This window comes from Carcharodon carcharias, chromosome 4 (genome assembly GCF_017639515.1).
Source record: "Carcharodon carcharias isolate sCarCar2 chromosome 4, sCarCar2.pri, whole genome shotgun sequence".
NCBI classification, from domain to species: domain Eukaryota; kingdom Metazoa; phylum Chordata; class Chondrichthyes; order Lamniformes; family Lamnidae; genus Carcharodon; species Carcharodon carcharias.
In genome coordinates, this window is record NC_054470.1 from 170,894,710 (window position 1) to 170,916,270 (window position 21,561).

At 46.1% G+C, this 21,561-nt stretch overlaps 1 protein-coding gene across 2 annotated transcripts in view; it reads right to left on the reverse strand.

The window, feature by feature from the left end:
* The window catches only part of LOC121277404 (protein WWC2-like), a 251,113-nt gene that overhangs the window by 18,049 nt on the left and 211,503 nt on the right, over positions 1-21,561 (reverse strand). Inside the window, exons 12-17 of one of the 2 annotated variants that reach the window (XM_041186832.1) lie at positions 20,432-20,555; positions 10,409-10,489; positions 9,410-9,496; positions 6,821-7,013; positions 5,413-5,577; positions 722-825 (exon numbers count right to left, since the gene is read on the reverse strand). In XM_041186832.1, coding sequence (XP_041042766.1) covers positions 722-825; positions 5,413-5,577; positions 6,821-7,013; positions 9,410-9,496; positions 10,409-10,489; positions 20,432-20,555 — 754 coding nt within the window. Of the gene's footprint in view, positions 1-721; positions 856-5,412; positions 5,578-6,820; positions 7,014-9,409; positions 9,497-10,408; positions 10,490-20,431; positions 20,556-21,561 lie in introns of both variants that reach the window. The other variant, XM_041186831.1, reaches the window with a different exon arrangement.

A 21,561-nucleotide genomic window follows, 5' to 3' on the forward strand; every position in this document is an offset into this window, starting at 1 on the left:
AAACTGTAGGCCCAACAGTTCGATTTTCCCCTATCCTCTCTTCGACTTCTACTCAGCACCTGCCCAGAGTGCTGAGTAAGAGCTCATAGACAGTAGACTGTGCATGTAGGCCTGGGTTCCCTCTATGCTTGTATCATATTAGAAGATTACAAAGTGGTCCTTGAAGAAAACACCTGTTAGTAACATTTTTCTTTAATTCACTCATGGGATGTGGGCATCTCTGGCTAGGCCAGCATTTATTGCCCATCACTAATTGCCCTTGTTTAGGGGGCATTTAAGAGTCAACCACATTGCTGTGGGTCTGGAGTCACAGGTAGGCCAGACCAGGTAAGGACAGATTTCCTTCCCTAAAGGACATTAGTGAACCAGATGGGCTTAACGACCATCATTTCATGGTCATCATCAGGCTTTCAATTCCAGATTTTTTTTTTATTGAATTCAAATTTCACCATCTACCGTGGCAGGATTCGAATCCCGGTCCCCAGAACATTACCCTGGGTCTCTGGAATACTAGTCCAATGAAAATACCACTATGCCATCGCCTCCCCTGTAAGGGCCCAAAGACCCCCTAGATTCAGGACATTCAACTAGACTACTACTGGAGTTATGGTGGGAGCTTGGAGGAACTCATGTGGGACTTCACTGGCCCAGTGTTTATACAAAAGAGGGAAGAATGCTCCATTCAAAGGTAAATTGTCTAGCATCACAAAGTCTACAGTACCAGTCTTCGCCTGCTGCACCATCTCCGTCCTCTGTAGCCAGTTCCTGTTCTACAGCTTGCAGCTCAACAGATGTCCTCTCCAGCAGTGCAGATACAGCATCCTGCTGGATATGAAGAGAAGAAAGGCAATGGAACTGAAGAAGTCAAGGCAGAATATAGAGAATTATTTTCTTTCATGTAGATTTTTGTACTTGAGCAGAAATTCATATGACACAACTCACCAAAGGCTTTTCAGTTTCTCCTAAAGAATGCAACATTTCTGCCTAACATAAGTTATACTTAACTTCCACTCATGGAAATGATTTGTGATTCTTAAATTTCAAATACATAATTTAGCTATATAATTTATATTTTTATCTACAGAAACCTGCTGGGCAAATTCATCAGGCACAGCGGGCATTTAACTGAAGTTTCGTAACGCTTTGGCCAGAAGTAACATTATCAGATCAAATAGCCAGCTCCACAATCACTGCTAACCTCTTCTTGTGATATAATGAAATTAAATCTTTCAATGTTTCAAGTGGTTTCAGTTTTTACATTTCACACACACTACCAACTACAACTTGAAACTAAATAATAAGTTTGAGTTTAGTAACTTTCCAATATCACTGTGTTGATCAACACATCTATACCCTAGGTTTCCAAATGCCATCTAACCATAAGGTCAAATACTGAATGGTAGGGGGAAGTTTTCCAGCAGGTGTCACGACCTCAATTTTGGGACGATTTGAATGTCTCAAACCTGTGCTTCCCGGCAGTACACACGCTGGCATCACTTTATGGGAGACGGTCACCTCATTGGCCACCTCCGTGTTTGAAATCCAATTAAGGGAGATGGGCGGGACATAGATGCGGGAGGCCCAGTGCGAGGGCTTGCAGCATTGGCCCCGCTGGGAGAGGTTGCTGCTGAGGCAGATGGAAAGCTTGAGGGCGCTTCGAAATGGAGGCGCACTTGAAAGGCTCCAGGGGGATGAATTAAAAAGGGAAGCCCGGTGCTGGTAGAGCCATCAGTGGGGAGGGGAAACCCCTCCACAGCAATGCCTTTGGCCATGGCTGTGGCTCGGACAGCACCTCTGATATCCCTTTGTCATCCCACAGACAGGCCATCTCCGAAGTTTGGCCGTGCTACAGGCACAGCGGGAAGCCTGTGCAAAGTTGCTTCACTGTGATAAAATGGCCTTCATTGCCTTAGCTGCCTGTCCCGCAAAATTGAGCAGATTGCTGATTCCTGTGGCACCCCCACTGCTGGGAAAGTCACCCAGAGGCAGGACAGTGTCAGACAGCCGTCCGGATGGAGTTTTCCACTAATTTCTCAGCCCTCCAGCCTCCAAGTCTGCTTTCACAAGGGCAAGAAAACTCCCATGGTTTACTGAGGAAATAAATCAATTAATCTTCAGAAATGTATAAACCCTTAAGAAGCTAAAGAAGGTCACACTCGTGATACAAAGTGAAGAAGGGAGCTAGGATTGGTTCCACTCCCCCAATGTTTCTAAAAATAATGCCATGTGCTCTTGTTAGCCCAATCTCTTTAAAACAGAACTTGTGCATTTCGAACATTCAGTACATTAGAATATGGAACAAGTCCCCTCTGCTGGTATGAGAGCAGCATTAAATACAAAGTGATAAATCAGGGAGCCAAGGGGTTCAAAATTGGACTACCCTGTGCCCATTTTATTAGTGTAGAACAAGGGCCAATTTCAAGGACGAATGTTCCATGTCTAAAAGATACCTCAAAGCTATCTCACCCAATATTGGCTAAGACCATTTTTCAGCCTCGAACAGGCGCGAGATCCCTAATATTCATAAATGACATACCCAATGCTGGCTTTAGCCTCCCTTTATTAACATCAACAAACAGAGTATAAATGATTTTTCTATTTTTAAAATTCATTCCCGGGATGTGGGTTTCGCTGGCTGGGCCAGCATTTATTGCCCATCCCTAGTTGCCCTTGAGAAGGTGGTGGTGAACTGCCTTCTTGTACCACTGCAGTCCATGTGGTGTAGGTACACCCACAGTGCTGTGAGGAAGGGAGTTCCAGGATTTTGACCCAGTGACAAGGAAGGAACGACGATATATTTCCAAGTCAGGATGGTGAGTGACTTGGAGTGGAACTTCCAGGTGGTGGTGTTCCCATCTATTTGCTGCCCTTGACCTTCTAGACGGTAGTGGTCATGGGTTTGGAAGGTGCTATCGAAGGAGCCTTGGTGAATTCCTGCAGTGCATCTTGTAGATGGTAAACATATCCGCTACTGTGCATGAGTGGTGGAGGGAGTGAATGTTTGTGGATGTGGTGCCAATCAAGTGGACTGCTTTGTCCTGGAAGGTGTCAAGCTTCTTGAGTGCTGTGGGAGCTGCACTCATCCAGGCAAGTGGGGAGTATTCCATCACACTCCTGACTTGTGCCTTGTAGATGGTGGACACGCTTTGGGAGTCAGGAGGGGAGTTACTTGCTGCATGATTCCTAGCACCTGACCTGCTCTTTTAGCCATAGTATTTATATGGCTAGTCCAGGTCAGTTTCTGGTCAATGGTAACCCCCAGGAGGTTGATAGCGGGGGATTCAGTGATGGTAATGTCATTAAATTTCAATGAACTATGGTTAGATTCTCTCTTGTTGGAGATGGTCATTGCCTGACACTTGTGCGGCGTGAATGTTACTTGCCACTTGTCAGCCCAAACCTGGATATCATGCAGGTCTTGCTGCATTTGGACATGGTCTGCTTCTGTATCTGAGGAGTCATGAATGGTGCTGAACATTGTGTAATCATCAGGAACCATCCCCACTTCTGACCTTATGATGGAAGGATGGTCAGTGATGAAGCAGCTGAAGATGGTTGGGCCGAGGACACTACCCTGAGGAACTCCTGCAGTGATATCCTGGAGCTGAGATGACTGACCTCCAACAACCACAACCACCTTCCTATGTGCTAGGTATGACTCCAACCAGCAGAGAGTCCTCACCCTGATTCCCATTGACTCCAGTTTTGCTCGTGCTCCTTGATGCCACACTCAGTCAAATGCTGCCTTAACGTCAAGGGCAGTCACTCTCACCTCACCTCGGGAGTTCAGCTCTTTTGTCCATGTTTGAACCAAGGCTGTAATGAGGTCAGGAGCTGAGTGGCCCTGGCAGAACCCAAACCAGGTGTCAGTGAGCAGGTTATTGCTAAGCAATGCCACTTGATGGCACTGTTGATGACCCCTTCCATTACTTTATTGATGATTGAGAATGGACTGATGGGGCGGCAATTGGCCGTGTTGTATTTGTCCTGCTTTTTGTGTACAGGACATACCTGGGCAATTTTCCACATAACTGGGTAGATGCCAGTGGTGTAGCTGTACTGGAACAGCTTGGCTAGAAGCGTGGCAAGTTCTGGAGCACACACCTTCAGTAATATTGCCGGAATATTATCAGGGCCCATAGCCTTTGCACTATCCACTGCCTTCAGTCATTTCTTGATATCACGTGGAGTGAATCAAATTGGCTGAAGACTGGCATCTGTGATGCTGGGGACTCTTGAGGAAGCTGAGATGGATCATCCACTCGGCACTTCTGGCTAAAGATTGTAGCAAATGCTTCAGCCTTGTCTATTGCACTGATGTGCTGGGCTCCTCCATCATTGAGGATGGAGATACTTGTGGAGCCTCCTCCTCTGGGCTTCCTCCACTCGGGATTCCATCACAAAGATATTAATAAGGTGCAGACCTAATTGTGAGCTAGCTTGGGCCTCCTGGTTACCATCTGTGCTCTGTGTGCAATGCCCATTTCAGGCCCACGGGAATTCCCACACTATGAATTAATGTCAAAAAGGAAGGCTTTGTAAAGAAGGGTGAAGCATGCAATAAAATAAGAAAGGGGTTAAGCAAATAGACTACCACCTTCCGCAAACTTTGTATGTCTTCCCTCAATTTTCTTAACACAATTTCAAACTAATCTACTGGGCTCACTTAAAACATGGGCTGGATTTTATGCCCACACAGGGTGCTTGAAGGCAGGGGAGGGGCTTGTAAAATGCAACACATGTTTTTCCCACTGGATTCCCGCCCACCCCTGACCACTATTTTACAGTGGACGATGGAGGCGTTGGGTGCCAACTCAACCTTGAGCCTACTGAGGCCCTTAAGCAGCCAATTAGTGACCTCTAAAGTGCCTCAACCCACCATTGCAACTATTTTACTTGTGTCAGGGGGAGGCTCACATCTAGCAGTAGCCTGGCAGTTTTTACTGGGTGGATTGGTGCAGGGCAAAAGGGGAAGGAGCCGGAACCTCCTTTGAGGGACTCATGTGCCCATAGGAGGCAGCCCCCTTCAAGGTCAAACACCGCCTTTACCCCCACCCCCCTCCCCAGCCTCTCCAACCCTGCCTCCCACCCCTCCTCACTAGGGCCTATAAACCAGGCCTTGCCGGTACCGCAGACTTGCCTCCAAACCTCCTCTTGTTTGGGGACTGACTGTAGTCCCAGCAGTTGCCACAGCTCAAACCATAGCTGCCAGCCAATTGGATTGGGATTGGCCAACAGCTCACTAAGGCAGGACTTCCTCCCCAGATGGGGGCCGAAGTCTCACCCTGAGGCAATTAACACACTGTCTTTTTTAATGACATAGCATTCCACTTTCAGTTATTTGTGCCCATTGGTTTCAGCTCCATGCAATGGTTCTACCAAACCTAATTCAGTCTTCTGAATAACCTTTACCTTGTCTATAGTGCTGCAAGGCTGAGGTGTCAGTGAGGCTTCTTCAGTTTGTGCTTTGTTCTTTGAATTATGAATGTTCATGTTCTTGTAATGTAGCATGTTGTACCAGCTTGTCGAAGTCTCACCATTGCTGGAGAGGTCCGCCAGACTGATTTGGGTTCCAGCCTTTGGAAAAAATTCTCAGTCTGATTATTGTTTTAAACAACTTGGTTAGCGCGTATGTAAAAAAAATTTCTTTGAATCTCTTTCACACGGGAAGTTTACAAAGTTTGCATTTTTATAGTACCTTATCATGCCTCTCAGAAAAGTCTCAGAAGAATTACTTAAAAGCACACTGACTGCTATTGGCCTGGACTTTGCAGTAGTAATGATGGTGAAACTGTCACCATTCACCGTCATGGGTCCTCTGAAATTTCTGCGCATGTACAGTTCAATGAGGAAATCCTGAAGTTGCTGGTAGTGGTTCTACACTTCCCCATATGCCCATATGGTGCATTGTTATGGTCCCCTTTAAGCGACTGCAGTTAAGTAGAAATCTGCCTCCTCCTACAGGTACCATGCTCTAAGCGGGCATTGGTGACCATGGACTTCCATTGGTTTGGTCCATGATTATGCTTGGCAAAGTACTGCAGTGGTTTGCCCTTGCCTTCTGCAGTATGGCTGACCAGGAAACTCTCCCACTTTTACCGCCTGCCATCAGGAATATTAGAAGGATTTAGGGGCTTATAATCAATCTGTTTGGTCATATTATGAAGGCACCTTCCATGACATTCAAGTTCTGAAGTGGGACTTGAAGCTGGAGTTTTTGGCCCTGGGACACCACTACTGCAGCACAAGAGCCCCTTAAGTAGAAATCACTGAACGGATGGAAAACCTTTACACTATTACTTTCAGTGTAATGTAAAAACCCTCGAAAAGGTTATACCTTGTTGAATGAGGTGTAACCGGGTTTTAATGGGGTACTGTTTTTTTTAACTCTCATTGACAGCTTACACCCTTTTTTTATTTTGAAGAACAAAGGATTTTAAAAAATTTCAGATCATGACAGTTATACAGACCTTATTTGCCCTTCAAGAGCATTTATGTCTACTCCATCAATCGATGCCTCCCGCATTATGGGTTAAGGTCCTAGTTCAGAGTTTTCTCTGTGTGAATCACATCCCACCCCATACTAGCCGCCAGGAAAAACTGGATCTGTTGGAAATGGGAGTGGGACTATTGCATCTGGGTCATGCCCCACCATTTTTAAAGGTCTACAGGGTCTTCCCGAGTCCGAGAAAATCTGGCCCTAACTATCCAGCACATCTCAGGTTGCTGTAAGCTCTCTGGGAGTCAGCCTATAAACTACTTCCTGTTTGCTTATTTAATGGCTGTGAAATAGTGCAAATAAGGCTTCTTCATCACTCACCAGACAATCCTCCAACTGCGTCTTCCCCACAGAGCAAACATCAACTCGTAGCGTCTTCTGATGTAAAGCAGCTTGGGTAATGGCTACCCTGAACACCTCATTGAACATGAGACTCTCTGCAATGCTGTGAACCTTTGTCCGGAAAAGGCTGCTGGAGTCACACGAGCTCGGAAGCAATGCAGCTCTAATGTACCTGCAGGGTTGCAAAATTAACTTTTACACTAAGGACTGAAATTACTAAAGATTTAATAATCAGCAATGGTGTAAGTTCAGCATTTGTCATTGAACAACCTGCATAGGATGTGCACAAATTATTTTCCATTTCTGTTCATTTCCTATAAAAATATTTCCTCTCTCCCCACTCCTGACGTGATTCAATGAGCTGCATTTTTCGTGCCCAGCAAGTGTGGGTGCTCACCCCGTCACTTTCCTATCCAAGCTCACCCCTATAATACGGAGATGGGCGGTTGCCAACATCGGCAGCCTGCCCACCATATTTAAATAGCTAATCAAGGGTCAATTGGGCTTGTTATCAAGCCAATCGACTTTGATACTACACCACGCACATCATAAAACATTTAGTGTAGGCAGCCAGGCAGGAGTGGGCAACCTGATTTTTTTTAAACACAACCTTTAAAGGGCGAGGGGTCCTGATCTTCAGGAGCTGCCCTTTGCGGATTGAGGGACGCCCCCCATTATGACCGAACCCCTCTTTCTTCCTAACCCCCACAACCTTAAATCCAACCCCGCAACCCTGCCCCCTCCCTGATCAGCTGAAACCCTCCCTGTCCAAGACCCCATATTTACTGGTTCTGTGGATCCATTGCACCTTCTTCCTCCTCAATGCAGTCCCGGCAGCAGCCACTAATGCGCTCTTGGCACTGTCGAGACTAATGGAACTGCCTGCCGATCAGATTGGCCAGCAGCTCCAGAGAGTGGGACTTCCTCCCCAGTGAGGGGCTTTTATTAAGCCCGCTCGCAGCACACGATGGCTGCTGTGTGGGCTGGCGTGGAGCGTGTCGGCTCCATGCCGACTTTGCTTCCAGAAGAGGGAAGAACCGTCTGCCTCTGTGTTGGGAGCAGGTAGCTGACAGCAATCTTCCCCAAATTGGCCATTTAGTGGACAGTTTTGCTGTTTAACTAGAGACCACGAGCAGGCTCTCGAAGCTGGAGGGACAATAGGAGGGCTTCAGCATAGAAGGAGTTGCAGCCTACCATTACGGTTAGGAGAGAGAGAAGGTCCCTCCACAAGGTGGCCTGTGGCTGTAGCCGTGACATACTAGGTGGGGGGAGCTTCTAAGGTATGATGGAGTACTGGTCCTCCTGGTCTCCAGCCTCCAGGCAGTTGCCATGCTTTCAATGCCTCAGGGGGCCTGCAGGTTGACTGGAAACTCCTGATAATTGGCTGTAATTGGCTTTTAAATTAGCTTCAGCAATATGGGTTTATGGACAGGCAGCCATTCCACCCTGGAACTAGCCTCCAGCAAAAAGGCAAAAAATCTTGCCCATTAACTCAGTTTCTCTCTCCACAATTTTCTGTTTTTACTTCAGATTTCTAGCATTCATGTATTTTGCTCTCCTTGTGGTGGGAAATGATATATTGCTTTCCAGGTGCTAGAGTCTGAGACTTGACTGAATGGGTGAATAAGACTCTATGACGGAAAAGGAAAGAAACCCAAGGTCACAGTTCATTTAGGAACCAATGAGATCGATAGACTTAAAATGTTGCTCTTACAGAAAGGGAATTTCAGGAGCCAGGAAAATATTACAAAAAGGATTTGCAGGGTACTAATCTCAGGATTTTAAATTAATTCTCAGGATGTAGGTGTTGCTGGCAAGGTCAAGGTCACAACATTTTCCCATCCTGAATTATCCTTGAGAAGGTACTGGTGTGCATTCTAGAATTGATACCATCTGTGTGCTGAAGATGCTCCCACATTGTTGTTAGGTAGGGATTTCCAGGACTTTGACCCAATGGTAATTAAGGGATGGTTTTGGAGAAAGAAGTTAAAATTCTTGGCGCACTGGACGCTTTTAAAGAAAGGGATATCTGTGACATTAGAAAGGCCTAAACAAGTGAGGCACATTTAAAGATGATGTTGCAGTGTGTTAGTTTTTGGATCAATATAGTTATTTATGACACAGAAGGAGGCCTTTGGCCCATCAAGTCCATGCCGGCTCTTTGTACAGCAATCCAGTCAGTCTCATTCGTCCACTCTCATTCAGTCAAGTCTTATTAGCCCTGCAAATTTATTTCCTTCGAGTGCCCATCCAATTTTCTATTGAAATCATTCATCATCACTGATCCTACTGTCCTGCAAGTTCCAGGTCATTACCACTTGCTGAGTAAAAAAGTCCTTCCTCCCATCCTCCCCTGCATCTCATGCCTAAAGCCTTAAACCTGTGTCCCCATGTACTTGTACCATCAGCTAATGAGAACACCTTCTCTTTGTCTACCTTATCTAAGCCTGTCATAATCTTGTACATGTCTAGCAAATCTCCCCTCAATCTCCGTTGCTCCAGCCTCTCACTCCTAACTATTCTCTAATGTTGATATTGCATTGGGTTTTCACAGACAGCAGTACTTACACCTTGCACCCAGATGGCACGAGGAGGGCAGACGGATTTCTCAGCTGCACGATGATTATAATAAAACTTGCACTGGTGGGATCGTACCTGTTGCAGACGCAGTAAGAAAAATGAACAGTCAGAAATTTTGACGCAGGAATATCAGCCAGCTGTGTAAATTGGTGAATAACCAGGAATATTCCAAATTTGGTCCCTGTCCAGTGCTGACATAACTCATGCCAGCTGAGTCAGTGCTATTTTAATTGCCTTCAGTGACCCTAAGTTAAGGAGGAAAACATTGATTTATTTTTTTTTAGGATGTGAGCATCACTGGCAAGGCAGGCATTTATTGCCCATCCCTAATTGCCCTTGAGAAGGTGATGGTGAGCCACCTTCTTTGAACCATGGCAGTCCATGTGGTGCAGGTACACTACAGCGCATACTTTTCTGATGCAGTTTGATATAACTGGGTGGCTTGCTTGGCATTTCAGAGGGCAGTTAAGAGTCAACCACATTGCTGTGAGTCTGGAGTGCCATGTAGGACAGAGCAGGTAATGATGGCAGATTCCATCACTGAAGGAGATGAGTGAACTAAAGGAGTTTTCATGACAATCTGCCAGTTTTGTGATCATTATTAATGAGACCAGCATTTTATTCCAGATTTATTAATTAACTGAATTTAAATTCCCCCAGGTCCCATGATGGGATTTGAACTCATATCACCGGAGCATCAGCCAGGGCTTCCTCTAATCGTCACTGTCCATCACGCTCCACTGAAAGTACATATGTGTAAGTGTTGGGTAAAAACAACAGCTTGGATTTATATAGCATCCTTAAAGTAGAAATTGAGCTTGGCTGTGATAACACAATCCTGTAATCAAACAGGCCACCAAAATACACTTCCTATGTTCACAATTAATCAGTGGCTACAGGACAACAGGAGGGAAGAGGACAAAAAGGCAAAAGAAATTCAGACTCACAAATTCAGCCATGCATATTTAATTTTTTGAAATCACTTACTTCAGTCCTATCTGGATTTGAGCTGCCTCTAATGTGGAAGGCTCATCTTCATCATAAATGGCATCTTCAGTTTCATTTGGCCTAACAGCAATGTTGTAAAATTTAAGTTAATGGAAATTACAAACTAAACATGAAGAACATGAGAGCTGGGAACAGTAAAAATCCACCATAAAATACATGATAATTTTATCCAGACAATATATCACAGCCATATGTAAGTTATGGTTATGGCCTCGGTTTAAAAAGCACTCACATATTCTGTTTAAGATATTCTGCTGCACTTACAGGAGACATGGAAAAGCTGCAAATTTTATGTGGGCTTTTACGTAAAGTGTTGTAGATGTGGAAGATGCAGTACTTAAGGAATAAAGTCCACTCCCAGTGGGGAGCCATACTCACAGCAAGTACAGTATGTAGAATCAGGCCTACAATATTTCAGCCTTATCTCTGACCCACACCCCTGTGAACATGGCTCCCACTCATAGCTCAAGATTATGGGGTCATCCCTTTATAGTTGCTAAGCCACTAAAAAGAAGTCATTTCTCCTTCCTTCACTTTTTCAGTGGACACTGTCCACTGTGCTCCCGAGCCAGACCAGGTAGCACACAAGACAGTGAGCCCAGGGAGCTTGTGGACATCAGGTGAGAACAGTGTTATATTCAGCTGAAATACGCCCAAACAGATGAATGACCTTGCAGCAATTTGATTCCTAAGTGAACCATTGGTTTTTAAATGCACAATGTAGAAATGAGTTAGGATGATAGTTCATGGGCATATAATGCCACATACTACCAGTGAGTAACTTCATTTACTGTCCTTTATGGAAGGAAACCAGCTATCCTTATCCAGTCTGGGCCATATGTGACTCCAGTCCCACACCAATATGATTGACTCTTAGCTGCCCTCTAAAGTGGCCTAGCAAGCACTCAGTTTTTTTTATTCATTCAAGGGATGTGGGCTTCGCTGGCTGGGCCAGCATTTATTGCCCTTCCCTAGTTGCTCTTGAGAAGGTGATGGTGAGCTGCCTTCTTGAACTGCTGCAGTACATGTGGCGTAGGTACACCCACAATGCTGTTAGGAAGGAAGTTCCAGGATTTTGACCCTGTGGCAGTGAAGGAATGGCAATATATTTCCAAGTCAGGATAGTGAGTGGTTTGGAGGGGAATTTCCAGGTGGTGGTGTTCCCATCTATCTGCTACCCTTGTCCTTCTAGATGGCAGTGGTCATGGGTTTGGTAGGTGCTGTCTAAAGAGCCTTGGTGAATTCCTGCAGTGCATCTGGTAGATGGTACACACTGCTGCTACTGTGCATTAGTGGTGGAGGAAGTGAATGTTTGTCAGTGGGGTGCCAATCAAATGGGCTGCTTTGTACTGGACAGTGTCAAGCTTCTTGAGTGTTGTTGGAGCTGCACTCATCCAGACAAGTGGGGAGTATTTCATCTACACTCCTGACTTGTGCCTTGTAGATGGTGGGCAGGCTTTGGAGGGTCAGGAGGTGGGTTACCCATCGCATGATTCCTAGCCTCTGACCTGCTCTTGTAGCCACAGTATTTATATGGTTAGTCCAGGTCAGTTTCTAGTCAATGGTCACCCCTAGGTTGTTAATGGTGGGGGTTTCAGTGATGGGAATGCCATTGAATGTAAAGGGATGGCGGTTAGATTCTCTCTTGTTGGAGATGGTCATTGCCTGGCGCTTTTGTGGCACAAATGCTACTTATCACTTATCAGCCCAAGCCTGTATATTGTCCAGGTCTTGCTGCATTTGGACATGGACTGCTTCAGTATCTGAGAGTGATGAATGGTTCTGATCATTGTGCAATTGTCAGCAAACATCCCCTTATGATGGAAGGAAGGTCATTGATGAAGCAACTGAAGATGGTTGTGCCAAGGACACTACCCTGAGGAACTCTTGCAGTGATGTCCTGGAGTTGAGATGACTGACCTCCAACAATCATAACTATCTTCCTTTGTGCTAGGTATGACTCTAACCAGTGGAGAGTTTTCCCCCGATTCCCATTGACTCCATTGCTAGGGCTCCTTGATTATGCACTTAGTCAAATGGAGCCCTGGTATCAAGGGCAGTCACTCTCACCTCACCTCTGGAGTTCAGTTCTTTTGTACATGTTTGAACAAGGCTGTAATGAGGTCAGGAGCTGAGTGGCTCTGGAGGAACCCAAACTGGGCATCAGTGAGCAGGGTATTACTAAGCTTGATAGCACTGATGATGAGCCCTTCCATTACTTTATCGATGACTGAGACTAAACTAATGTGGCGGTAACTGGCCTGGTTGGATTTGTCCTGCTTTTTGTGTACAGGACATACCTGGGCAATTTTCCACATAGCCGGGTAGATGCCAGTGTTGTAGCTGTACTGGAACAGCTTGGCTAGGGGCACAGCAAGTTTTGGAGCACAAGACTTCAGTACTATTGTTGGAATATTGTCAAGGCCCTTAGTCTTTGCATTCTCAGTGCCTTCAGCCAATTCTTGATATCATGTGGAGTGAATTGAATTGGCTGAAGACTGGCATCTGTAATGCTGAGGACCTCCAGAGGAAGCCGAGATGGATCATCCACTCGGCACTTCTGGCTGAAGATTGTAGCAAATGCTTCAGCCTTATCTTTTGCACTGATGTGCTGGGCTCTTCCATCATTGAGGATGGGGATATTTGTGCAGACTCCTTCTCCAATGAGTTGTTTAATTGTCTACCACCATTCATGACTGGATGTATCAAGACTGCAGAGTTTAGATCTGATGTTGTTTTGGGATCGCTAAGCTATGTCTATCACTTGCTGCTTATGCTGTTTGGCACACAAGTAGTCCTGTGTTGTAGCTTCACCAGGTTGACACCTCATTTTTAGGTATGCCTGGTGCTGCTCCTGGCATGCCCTCCTGCACTTTTCATCAAACCAGGGTTGATCCCCTGGCTTGGTGTTAATGGTACAGCGGGGGATATGCCGGGCCATGAGGTTTCAGATTGTGTTCGAGTACAATTCTGCTGCTGCCAATGGCCCACAGCGCCTCATGGATGCCCAGTCTTGAGTTCAAAATTTATCCTAATTAGCACAGTGGTAGTGCTACACATGACGGAGGGTATCCTCAATGTGAACAGGAGACTTTGTCTCCATAAAGACTGTGTGGCAGCCACTCTTACTGATACTGTCGTGGACAGATGCATCTGCGGCAGGCAGATTGGTGAGGATGAGGTCGAGAATGTTTTTCCCTCTTGTTGGTTCCCTCACCACCTGCTGCAGACCCAGTCTAGCAGCTTTGTCCTTTAGGATTTGGCCAGCTCAGTCAGTAGTGGTGCTACCGAGCCACTCTTGGTGACGAACACTGAAGTCCCCCACCCAGAATACATTCTGCTCCTTTGCCACCCTCAGTGCTTCCGCCAAGTGGTGTTCAACATGGAGAAGCACCGATTCATCAGCTGAGGGAGGGCAGTATGTGGTACTCAGCAGGAAGTTTCCTTGCCCATGTTTGACATGATGCCATGAGACTTCATGGGGACCGGAGTCAATGTTGCGGACTCCCAGGGCAACTCCTTCCCAACTGTATACCACTGTGTTGCCAACTCTGCTGGGTCTGTCCTACCATTGGGACAGGACAGACCCAGCAGATGGTGATGTCTGGGACATTATCTGTAAGATATGATTCCGTGAGGACGACTAAGTCAGGCTGTTGCTTGATTAGTCTGTGAGACAGCTCTCCCAATTTTGGCACCAGCCCCCAGATGTTAGTAAGAAGGGCTTTGCAGGTTCGACAGGGCTGAGTTTGCCGTTGTCGTTTCCGGTGCTCAGGTCGATGCCGGGTGTTCCATCTGGTTTCAATCCTTTTTAAATTGCTTGGCCATTTCAGAGGGCATTTAAGAGTCAACTACATTGCTGTGGGTCTGGAGTCACATGTTGGCCAGACCAGGTAAGGACATTAGTGAACCAGATGGGTTTTTACAACAATTGGTAATGGTTTCATTAGAGTTTTAGTTCCAGATATTTTATTGAATTCAAATTCCATCATCTGCCGTGGCAGGATTCAAAACTGGGTTTACCCTGAGCATTACCCTGGGTCTCTGGATCATTCGACCATTGACAATGCCACTACGCCATCACCTTCCCCAGTTACATTAGAAGATGGCCCAACATCACCACCACTGACTCAGGGAAACAAGAGATGGGCAACAGAGTGCTGGCCTTGTCAGCAATGCTTATACCCTGAAATTAAATAACAACAAAAGTTGAGCTACACACTCTAGGACAGCTCCAAGTTTAATCTTGATCTGTGCTAAGTTAAATGCTGGCAGCCAAACTAGCAGCAGGGGAGGCTATCACTGTCTTTTAAGCTTTTGGGTTAGGATGCAGATATCAGGCAGGATATTGAGACCGACAACTGGGAGACAGGTGCTGACAGCCGTGACCTCTGGGGGCTGACTGTTTGGAAGGGCATAGGAAGAAGCGAGCAGAAATGAAAATCTCAGCTGGCCAAGAAGAGAGCCCAGAGAAAACAGAGGCCAGTGAATTACGCACCTTCGCAGCCCACTGTCTTCCTCTGCAGCAAATGCGGCAGAGACTGCCATGCCAGCGTGGGGCACCTGGGCCACACCGGGTGATGTTCAACAGAGCGTTGACCACCATGGCGCAAGCCATCATCTTACGAGACGGAAGGCTGCCGCATATCAGCCCAGAACCCTGCTTCTTGATTGATATCAGCAAACCCCTTTTGGAAGTGAGTTCAGGATTAGTCTCAGACGTGATACCCAGACCACGTTTAAAAGTCCTTCAGTATCCAAAGTCTCGGGTTGCACAAAAAGAATGATCATTGGCAGAGTGAGCATTTTCAGACTAGCTAGGAAAAATAAAAAAATGAATTAAAAAAAGGCTATTTGAAGGAGGGTGAAGGGGGTAGACCAGGACCACTCACATCAGTCCTGTCTCATTGAGACTTGTTATTTCTCATTTTTAATTGGATCTTTTCAGAGCAATCCATTGCACGTTGATGAATGGTGATTCCAGGAAGAATCCTAAAGACTATAGCATGTTCCAGTCTCCTAACTTAAATTACCACAGTCTGTAACACAGAAACAATTGTCCTATATGCAGGACCGGTCATGACCATTACCAATCTCATCACTCACTTTCACAAGACAGCGTGCCCAACATCTGTGCTGGCTGCCTGACTGACTGAAAGTAAAATGTGGTTACAATATGTTGCCCTCTGCAGCAAACAGCCCTTTCACATGTTTTTCATGCTGTCATGCTCCAAAGTCAATGTAGGAAGAATTTTTTGGTGCTGTTCATCACAAATCATGAGACGGCCCATTACTGGCAATAAACTCGGGTAGCTGCACGGGTTAAGTTTAAAGTTCTGATGAGAGGTCATCGATCTGAAACATTGGGCTGAATCTTATAGTCCTGCCAGGAGTGGGAAGCTTGGTGGACGGGGGAACTTAATTTAGTGGGAGGCCAAATATCAATTTCCCAACGGCGGGACGGCATTTAGCAATTATGTTCTCGGGACTGTAAAGGCGGGTTAAAGGTGGGTCGAGTTTCCCGACAATGTCGAGAAGCCCTTTCGAGTGCATTAGCATGTCATATATGCTTATTCAAAGGTTAACTCATTGGAATTAAGCTTCCCCTCCAAATTAAGGTCTCCGCCAACCAGTAATTAGAACATTCACTTTGGTAAGTGGAGTGCAACTGGCGAGGTCGGCTTCTTCCATGATTAACGGTGATTTGCCGCTGCATTGTCCTCTTTGTGGAGTGACTGTAAATGCCAGCCTGTGCTTGAGACTGGGTGGTGGTAGTGCAAGTTGCATGGAGGGTGTCCAAAGAAGGGAGGAAGGGTCAGCGGGGTAGGGTGGAGCAATGGCTGGGCAAAGGTGGAAGGGATAGTGCAGGCTGTCTGGGTGCCCTTTAAATATGGCGGCCGGAACGTCAACCCGATGAGGTCATGGCAGGGATGGCGACTTCCTGCCTGACCCTGCCACGAAAAACAGCGATCTCCTTGCAGATCACATATTTAATCAGCTGAACAGTGCAAGATTGTATATGGTCAGCCTTCCTGCCCGCCAGCAGAAACCATTCTCACTTCCGTGCCCACCGTCGAACTTACGCTCCAGAATGGAAGATTTCGGCCATTAACTCTTGTTTTTCTCTGTAGATGCTGCCTGGCCTGCTGAGTATTTCCAGCATTTTCTGTTTTAATTTAAATTTAAAGTTTATATTTCTCTCCATAAGAAAATTTCTGAGCTCGCAGGTACGGACATTTCAAGCTTTCTCTCCACTGTTCCTTTGATCAACAACAATTTGTACATATATAACGCCTTTAATGGATTAAAATGTCCCGATAGTAGTGTTAACAAATGAAATTTGACGCTGAGCCACATGAGGAGATATTAGCCGGGATTCTGCCAGCCCTCTGGAGATGAGCTGGGAGGGTTGGTAAAATGGCGGAGGATGCGGTTGGTCTGACATCTTCTTAACACCAGGGCATATTTTGAAGCGCAGGATTAATCCAATTATCTGGCCCATTAAGGGCCATTTTACACTCCCTACCAGCATTTTATCGGTGGGAAGACTGCCAGGTACCTCAAGGTGGCCTCCCCAACACACTCCGGCACCCAGCCCTCTAGTGCCATTGGCTAACCCACTGCTCCGACACCGCCGCTGGAGGGTTCACATCCTCAATCGCCCTTGACTGCCTGGTCCCAGCATATTATCAAAATTTCTTCCCAGCCTTTCAAGGGAGCCTCGATATGGAGGCGACCCCTTCTTGCCCTTGCAGCCTCAGCAGCAGCCACCTCTGGTTGGCTCCACAGCTTGGAGAGGCTGGCCTTCATCCTTAATGGAATGGCAGTCCGGCCAATGGTCTTGTGCTTGGCCACTTCCACTGTCCCAGCATTCACCAGTGTTTGGTCCTGGTGGTGCGACCCTCAACATGCTGGTAAAATTCTGGCCATTAGGACATGTGACTAAAAGGTTGGGCAAAGAGGTAGGTTTTAAAGAGTGCTTTATAAGAGTAAAGAGAGAAATCAAAAGGCATGGAAGTTTACAGAGGAAATTCCGGAGCTTAAGGTTGACCAAAGAGCGTCTTTCACTGAGTTGATGATCCTCCAGATGCACTTAATGTTTGTCTCGGTGGGTGTCCCTGGGAACAGCCCGTAGAGCACAGAGTCCTGTGTCACAGAACTGCTTGGGATGAACCTCGACAAAAACCACTGCATCTCTCTCCAGACCTTCTTTGCAAAGGCACATTCCACAAGGAGGTGAACAACGGTCTCTTTCCTCCCCGCAGCCACCTCGAGGGCAACGTACAGATGGGGTGAGACTCCTGGCATGTAGGAAGGATCTGACGGGGAGGGCCTTTCTCACCACCAGCCAAGCTACATCTTGATGCTTGCTGGAAAGTTCTGACGATGAGGCATTCTGCCAAATGACTTTGGTAGTCTGCTCGGGGTACCATCTGACAGGATCCACCATCTCCTTTTCCCGCAGGGCCTCTAGGGCGTTATGTGCTGACCATTGCCTGATGGACTTGTGGTCAAAGGTATTTCTCTGCATAAATTTTTCCACGAGGGACAGGTGGTACGGCACGGTCCAACTACTTGGAGCGTTCCGCGGCAGCGTGGCCAGACCCATCCTTTGCAACACCGGAGCCAGGTAGAACCTCAGCACGTAGCGACATTTGGTGTTTGCGTACAGAGGGTCTACGTACAGCTTGATGCAACCGCACACAGAGATGGCCATCAGGATGAGGGTGTTGGTCTTCTGGTGCAAAGAGTTGTCCCCGACCAAGTGTTGCAGACTGGCACGTTCCAAGGTCCAGGGCTATGTGCTGAGGGACGCACTAAAGCTTGGGGCAGCCGCTGCAAAAGCGCAATGGGGAAAGGTCGCTGTCTAAGTCCTTTCTGCCACAGAGGGGCTGGGAAGAGACCCCTTGGGTTGTGCGACTCACAATAAATGGATCTAGTGAATAATAAATGTATCATAATTGTACTGAAGCACCTCAGAGTGCAACATGATGTATTTTGATAACTCCAATTCCATTGCACTGTCTGACTGTCTGTAATGACCATATTGAAAAGACTGTAATATTCGTTGATTGTATTGAAGCGGCTCGTGATCCATGTGTAAAAGTTGAATCTGATTGCACTTTTTGTGATGGCCAGTTAGAAATGTTTTGTTATGTTCTTTCAGATAGTTTATGAATGAAGTATATTTTTCCAAAAATAGGAAAACAAAAATTCCGGAGCTTAAGGCTGAGGCAACTGGAGGAATGGCCACCATTTGTGAAGTGATGAAGATCAGAGATGTGCAAGAGACCAGAATTAGAAGAGTTCAGATAATGCAGAGGGTTGTAGAGGTAGTAGGGTTAGAGATGGTTACAGAGATAGGGAGTGGTGAATCTATGGAGACATTTGAAGATGCAAATGAATTTTAAAATCGAGGAACCGATGTAGGACAGTGAGCACAGGGGCGATGGGTGAACTGGTGCTTCGTTAAGTTCGGGCAGCTGAGTTTTGGATGAGCTTAAATTTTTGGAGGGTGCAAGGCCATCCAGGAGAGCACTGGAATATTCAAGTCTCGAAGGAGCAAATGCATGGATAAGGGTTTTAGCAGTAGTTGCAGATGAGCAAAATGAGTGGCTTGCTCGGCCATTTCAGAGGGCAGTTAAGAGTCAACCACATTGCTGTGGGTCTGGAGTCACATGTAGGCTAAACCAGGTAAAGGGCGGCAGATTCCCTTCCCTAAAGGACACTAGTGAGCCAGATCACTTCTTACGACAATTGACAATGGTTTCATGGTCATCATTATACTTTTAATTTCAGAATTTTCTTTCATTGGGTTCAAACCATTTGCCACTAGTGGGATTCGAAGCCAGGGCCCCAGAGCGTTACCAGGGTATCTGGATTACTATGCCAGCAGATCAGATTTCTTCCCCTTAAGAACATTAGTGAACCAGATGGAATTTTACAACAATCCGGTAGCTTCATGATCATCATTACTGAGACTAATTATTTATTCTAGGTTAATTAATTAATTCAATTAATTAGGATTTGAAATTATACCTCCAGAACATAAGTCCAGGCTGCTGGATTACTAATCCATTACCATTACCAGCATCATGACGCTACTGTCCCCATTATGATACAGGTGACGTTACAAAGATGAAAGTAGGCTGTCCTGGTTATGAAGAGGCTATGGAGTTTGAGGTTCAGCTCAGGGTCGAATAAGATATCAAAGTTATGGATGGTCTGGGTCGGCCTCAGACAGTGGCCAGAGAGAGGGATGAGGCGAGTGGTTAGAAAACAGATTCAAGACAGTGGCTCTGGTCTTCCCAATATTTAAATGGAGAAAAGTCCTGCTCATCCAATACTGGTTGTCAGATAAGCAGCATAAGAAATCATAGACAATGTAGGTGTTGAGAGATGTGGTGGCTAAGTAGAGCTGGATGTCAGCAGTGTACATGTGGAACCTGACATTGTATTTTTGGATGATGCTGTCAAGGGGTATCATTGTACATGAGAAATTGGAGGGAGCCAAGGATAGACCCTTGTGGGACTTCTGAGGTAGCACTGTGGGAATGGTTATAGAAACCTTTGCAGGTGATGTTCTGGCTAAGGCTGGACAGATAGAGATGGAACCAGGTGAGGGGCAGCCCCATCCAGCTGGGATATGGAGGAGAGATGTTAGTGAAAGATGGAGTGGTTAACCATGTCAAAAGTTGCAGACAGATTGAAAAGAATGAGGAGGGCTTGTTTACCATGGTCACAGTCATATGAAAATTTGTGATTTTGAGAAGTGTTACGCAAGGAGCAGAAACCTGACTGCTGTTAATAATGTGACATGTGGGTTTATCTTTAGAAATTGATAATCTTCTTCAAAGAAACTGGACAATGCTATGTTAACAGCACATCAGTGTACTAAAGATAGAGCACAGGGATTCCAAATCCCAGCATACAGCTATTAGATTAGTCACTCTTCAGTCACATTCTTGAGCTACTGTGAAATGCAGGAAAACACACACATACCGTTTGACAGAAGCCTCGTACACCCCACTGTCTCCAGCAACAGATTCATCAGAAACGGCAGCAGAAACGCATGCTGTTTTCTCTTCAAGTAGATGTCCCACTGCTCCTCGTTCTAAATCAACACCTGCACATGGAACACACAGATCTCATCAACCTCATCGGCATCAACCAATCTATCTATGTAACTGAAACTCCTCATCCATGGAACCATTCTTGTGAAGCTTTTCTGCACCCTCCAGTTGAGAGCAGGGTAGTGATTTTCAGCTGATCAGGAGTTTCACCTTTCCTTCACCCTGCTCTCAACTAATTTTCTCCATTTCTCACCAGAAAGTGATAACTTTTGTTGGGGGCATCCACTCATGCTGGATGACCTCTGGTACTTCACTCAAGTGCCGGCCTAGACAGTGAGTGTTGGGAAGCTTCTTGCCCATGGAGCAGAATCACAATCAAGCTTGATTCTTTATTGCAGCGTAACAAGCATTGACTAGACATCAGGATAGGGATCCTAGCTGATCTTTCCCTTTCTAACTGACACTGCCACCTTGGGTAAGTTTAATTGATTCAGCAGAGACTAGGGGCCAAGCCTAGTGGCTTCATGGCTTGTATTGATCAGTTCTATGACAAGCAGTGCTGTTTTCCCTACAAGCTATGGGAAAACTTCATTTAGCATTTCCTAAACAGAATAATGTAAAGTGGCGTGCAGGCACAGAGGGCTCTGTAATGTCTCGCTGCATGAGGGACTAATTTCAAATGGGATTCCTTCTGCACTGTACAAAATCATTGAATCATAGAATGGTTACAGCACAGGAGGAGCTCATTCAGCTTGTCATGTCAGTGCTGGCCCTTTGCAAGGGCAGTTCACCTAGTACCACCCCCTGGCCTTTGCCTCATAGCCCTGTACATTTTTTCTTTTTCAGATAATTATCCAATCTTCTTCTGAATGCCTCAATTGAACCTGCCTCCACCACACTCTCAGGCAGTGCATTCCAGATCCTCCCTTAAACCTATGCTGCCTGGTTCTCGATCCTTCCACCAATGGGAACAGTTTTGTTCTGCTTCTGTCTAGTCCCTTCATGATTTTGGACACCTCTATCAAATCCCCACTCAACCTCCTCTTCTTTAAGGAGAAT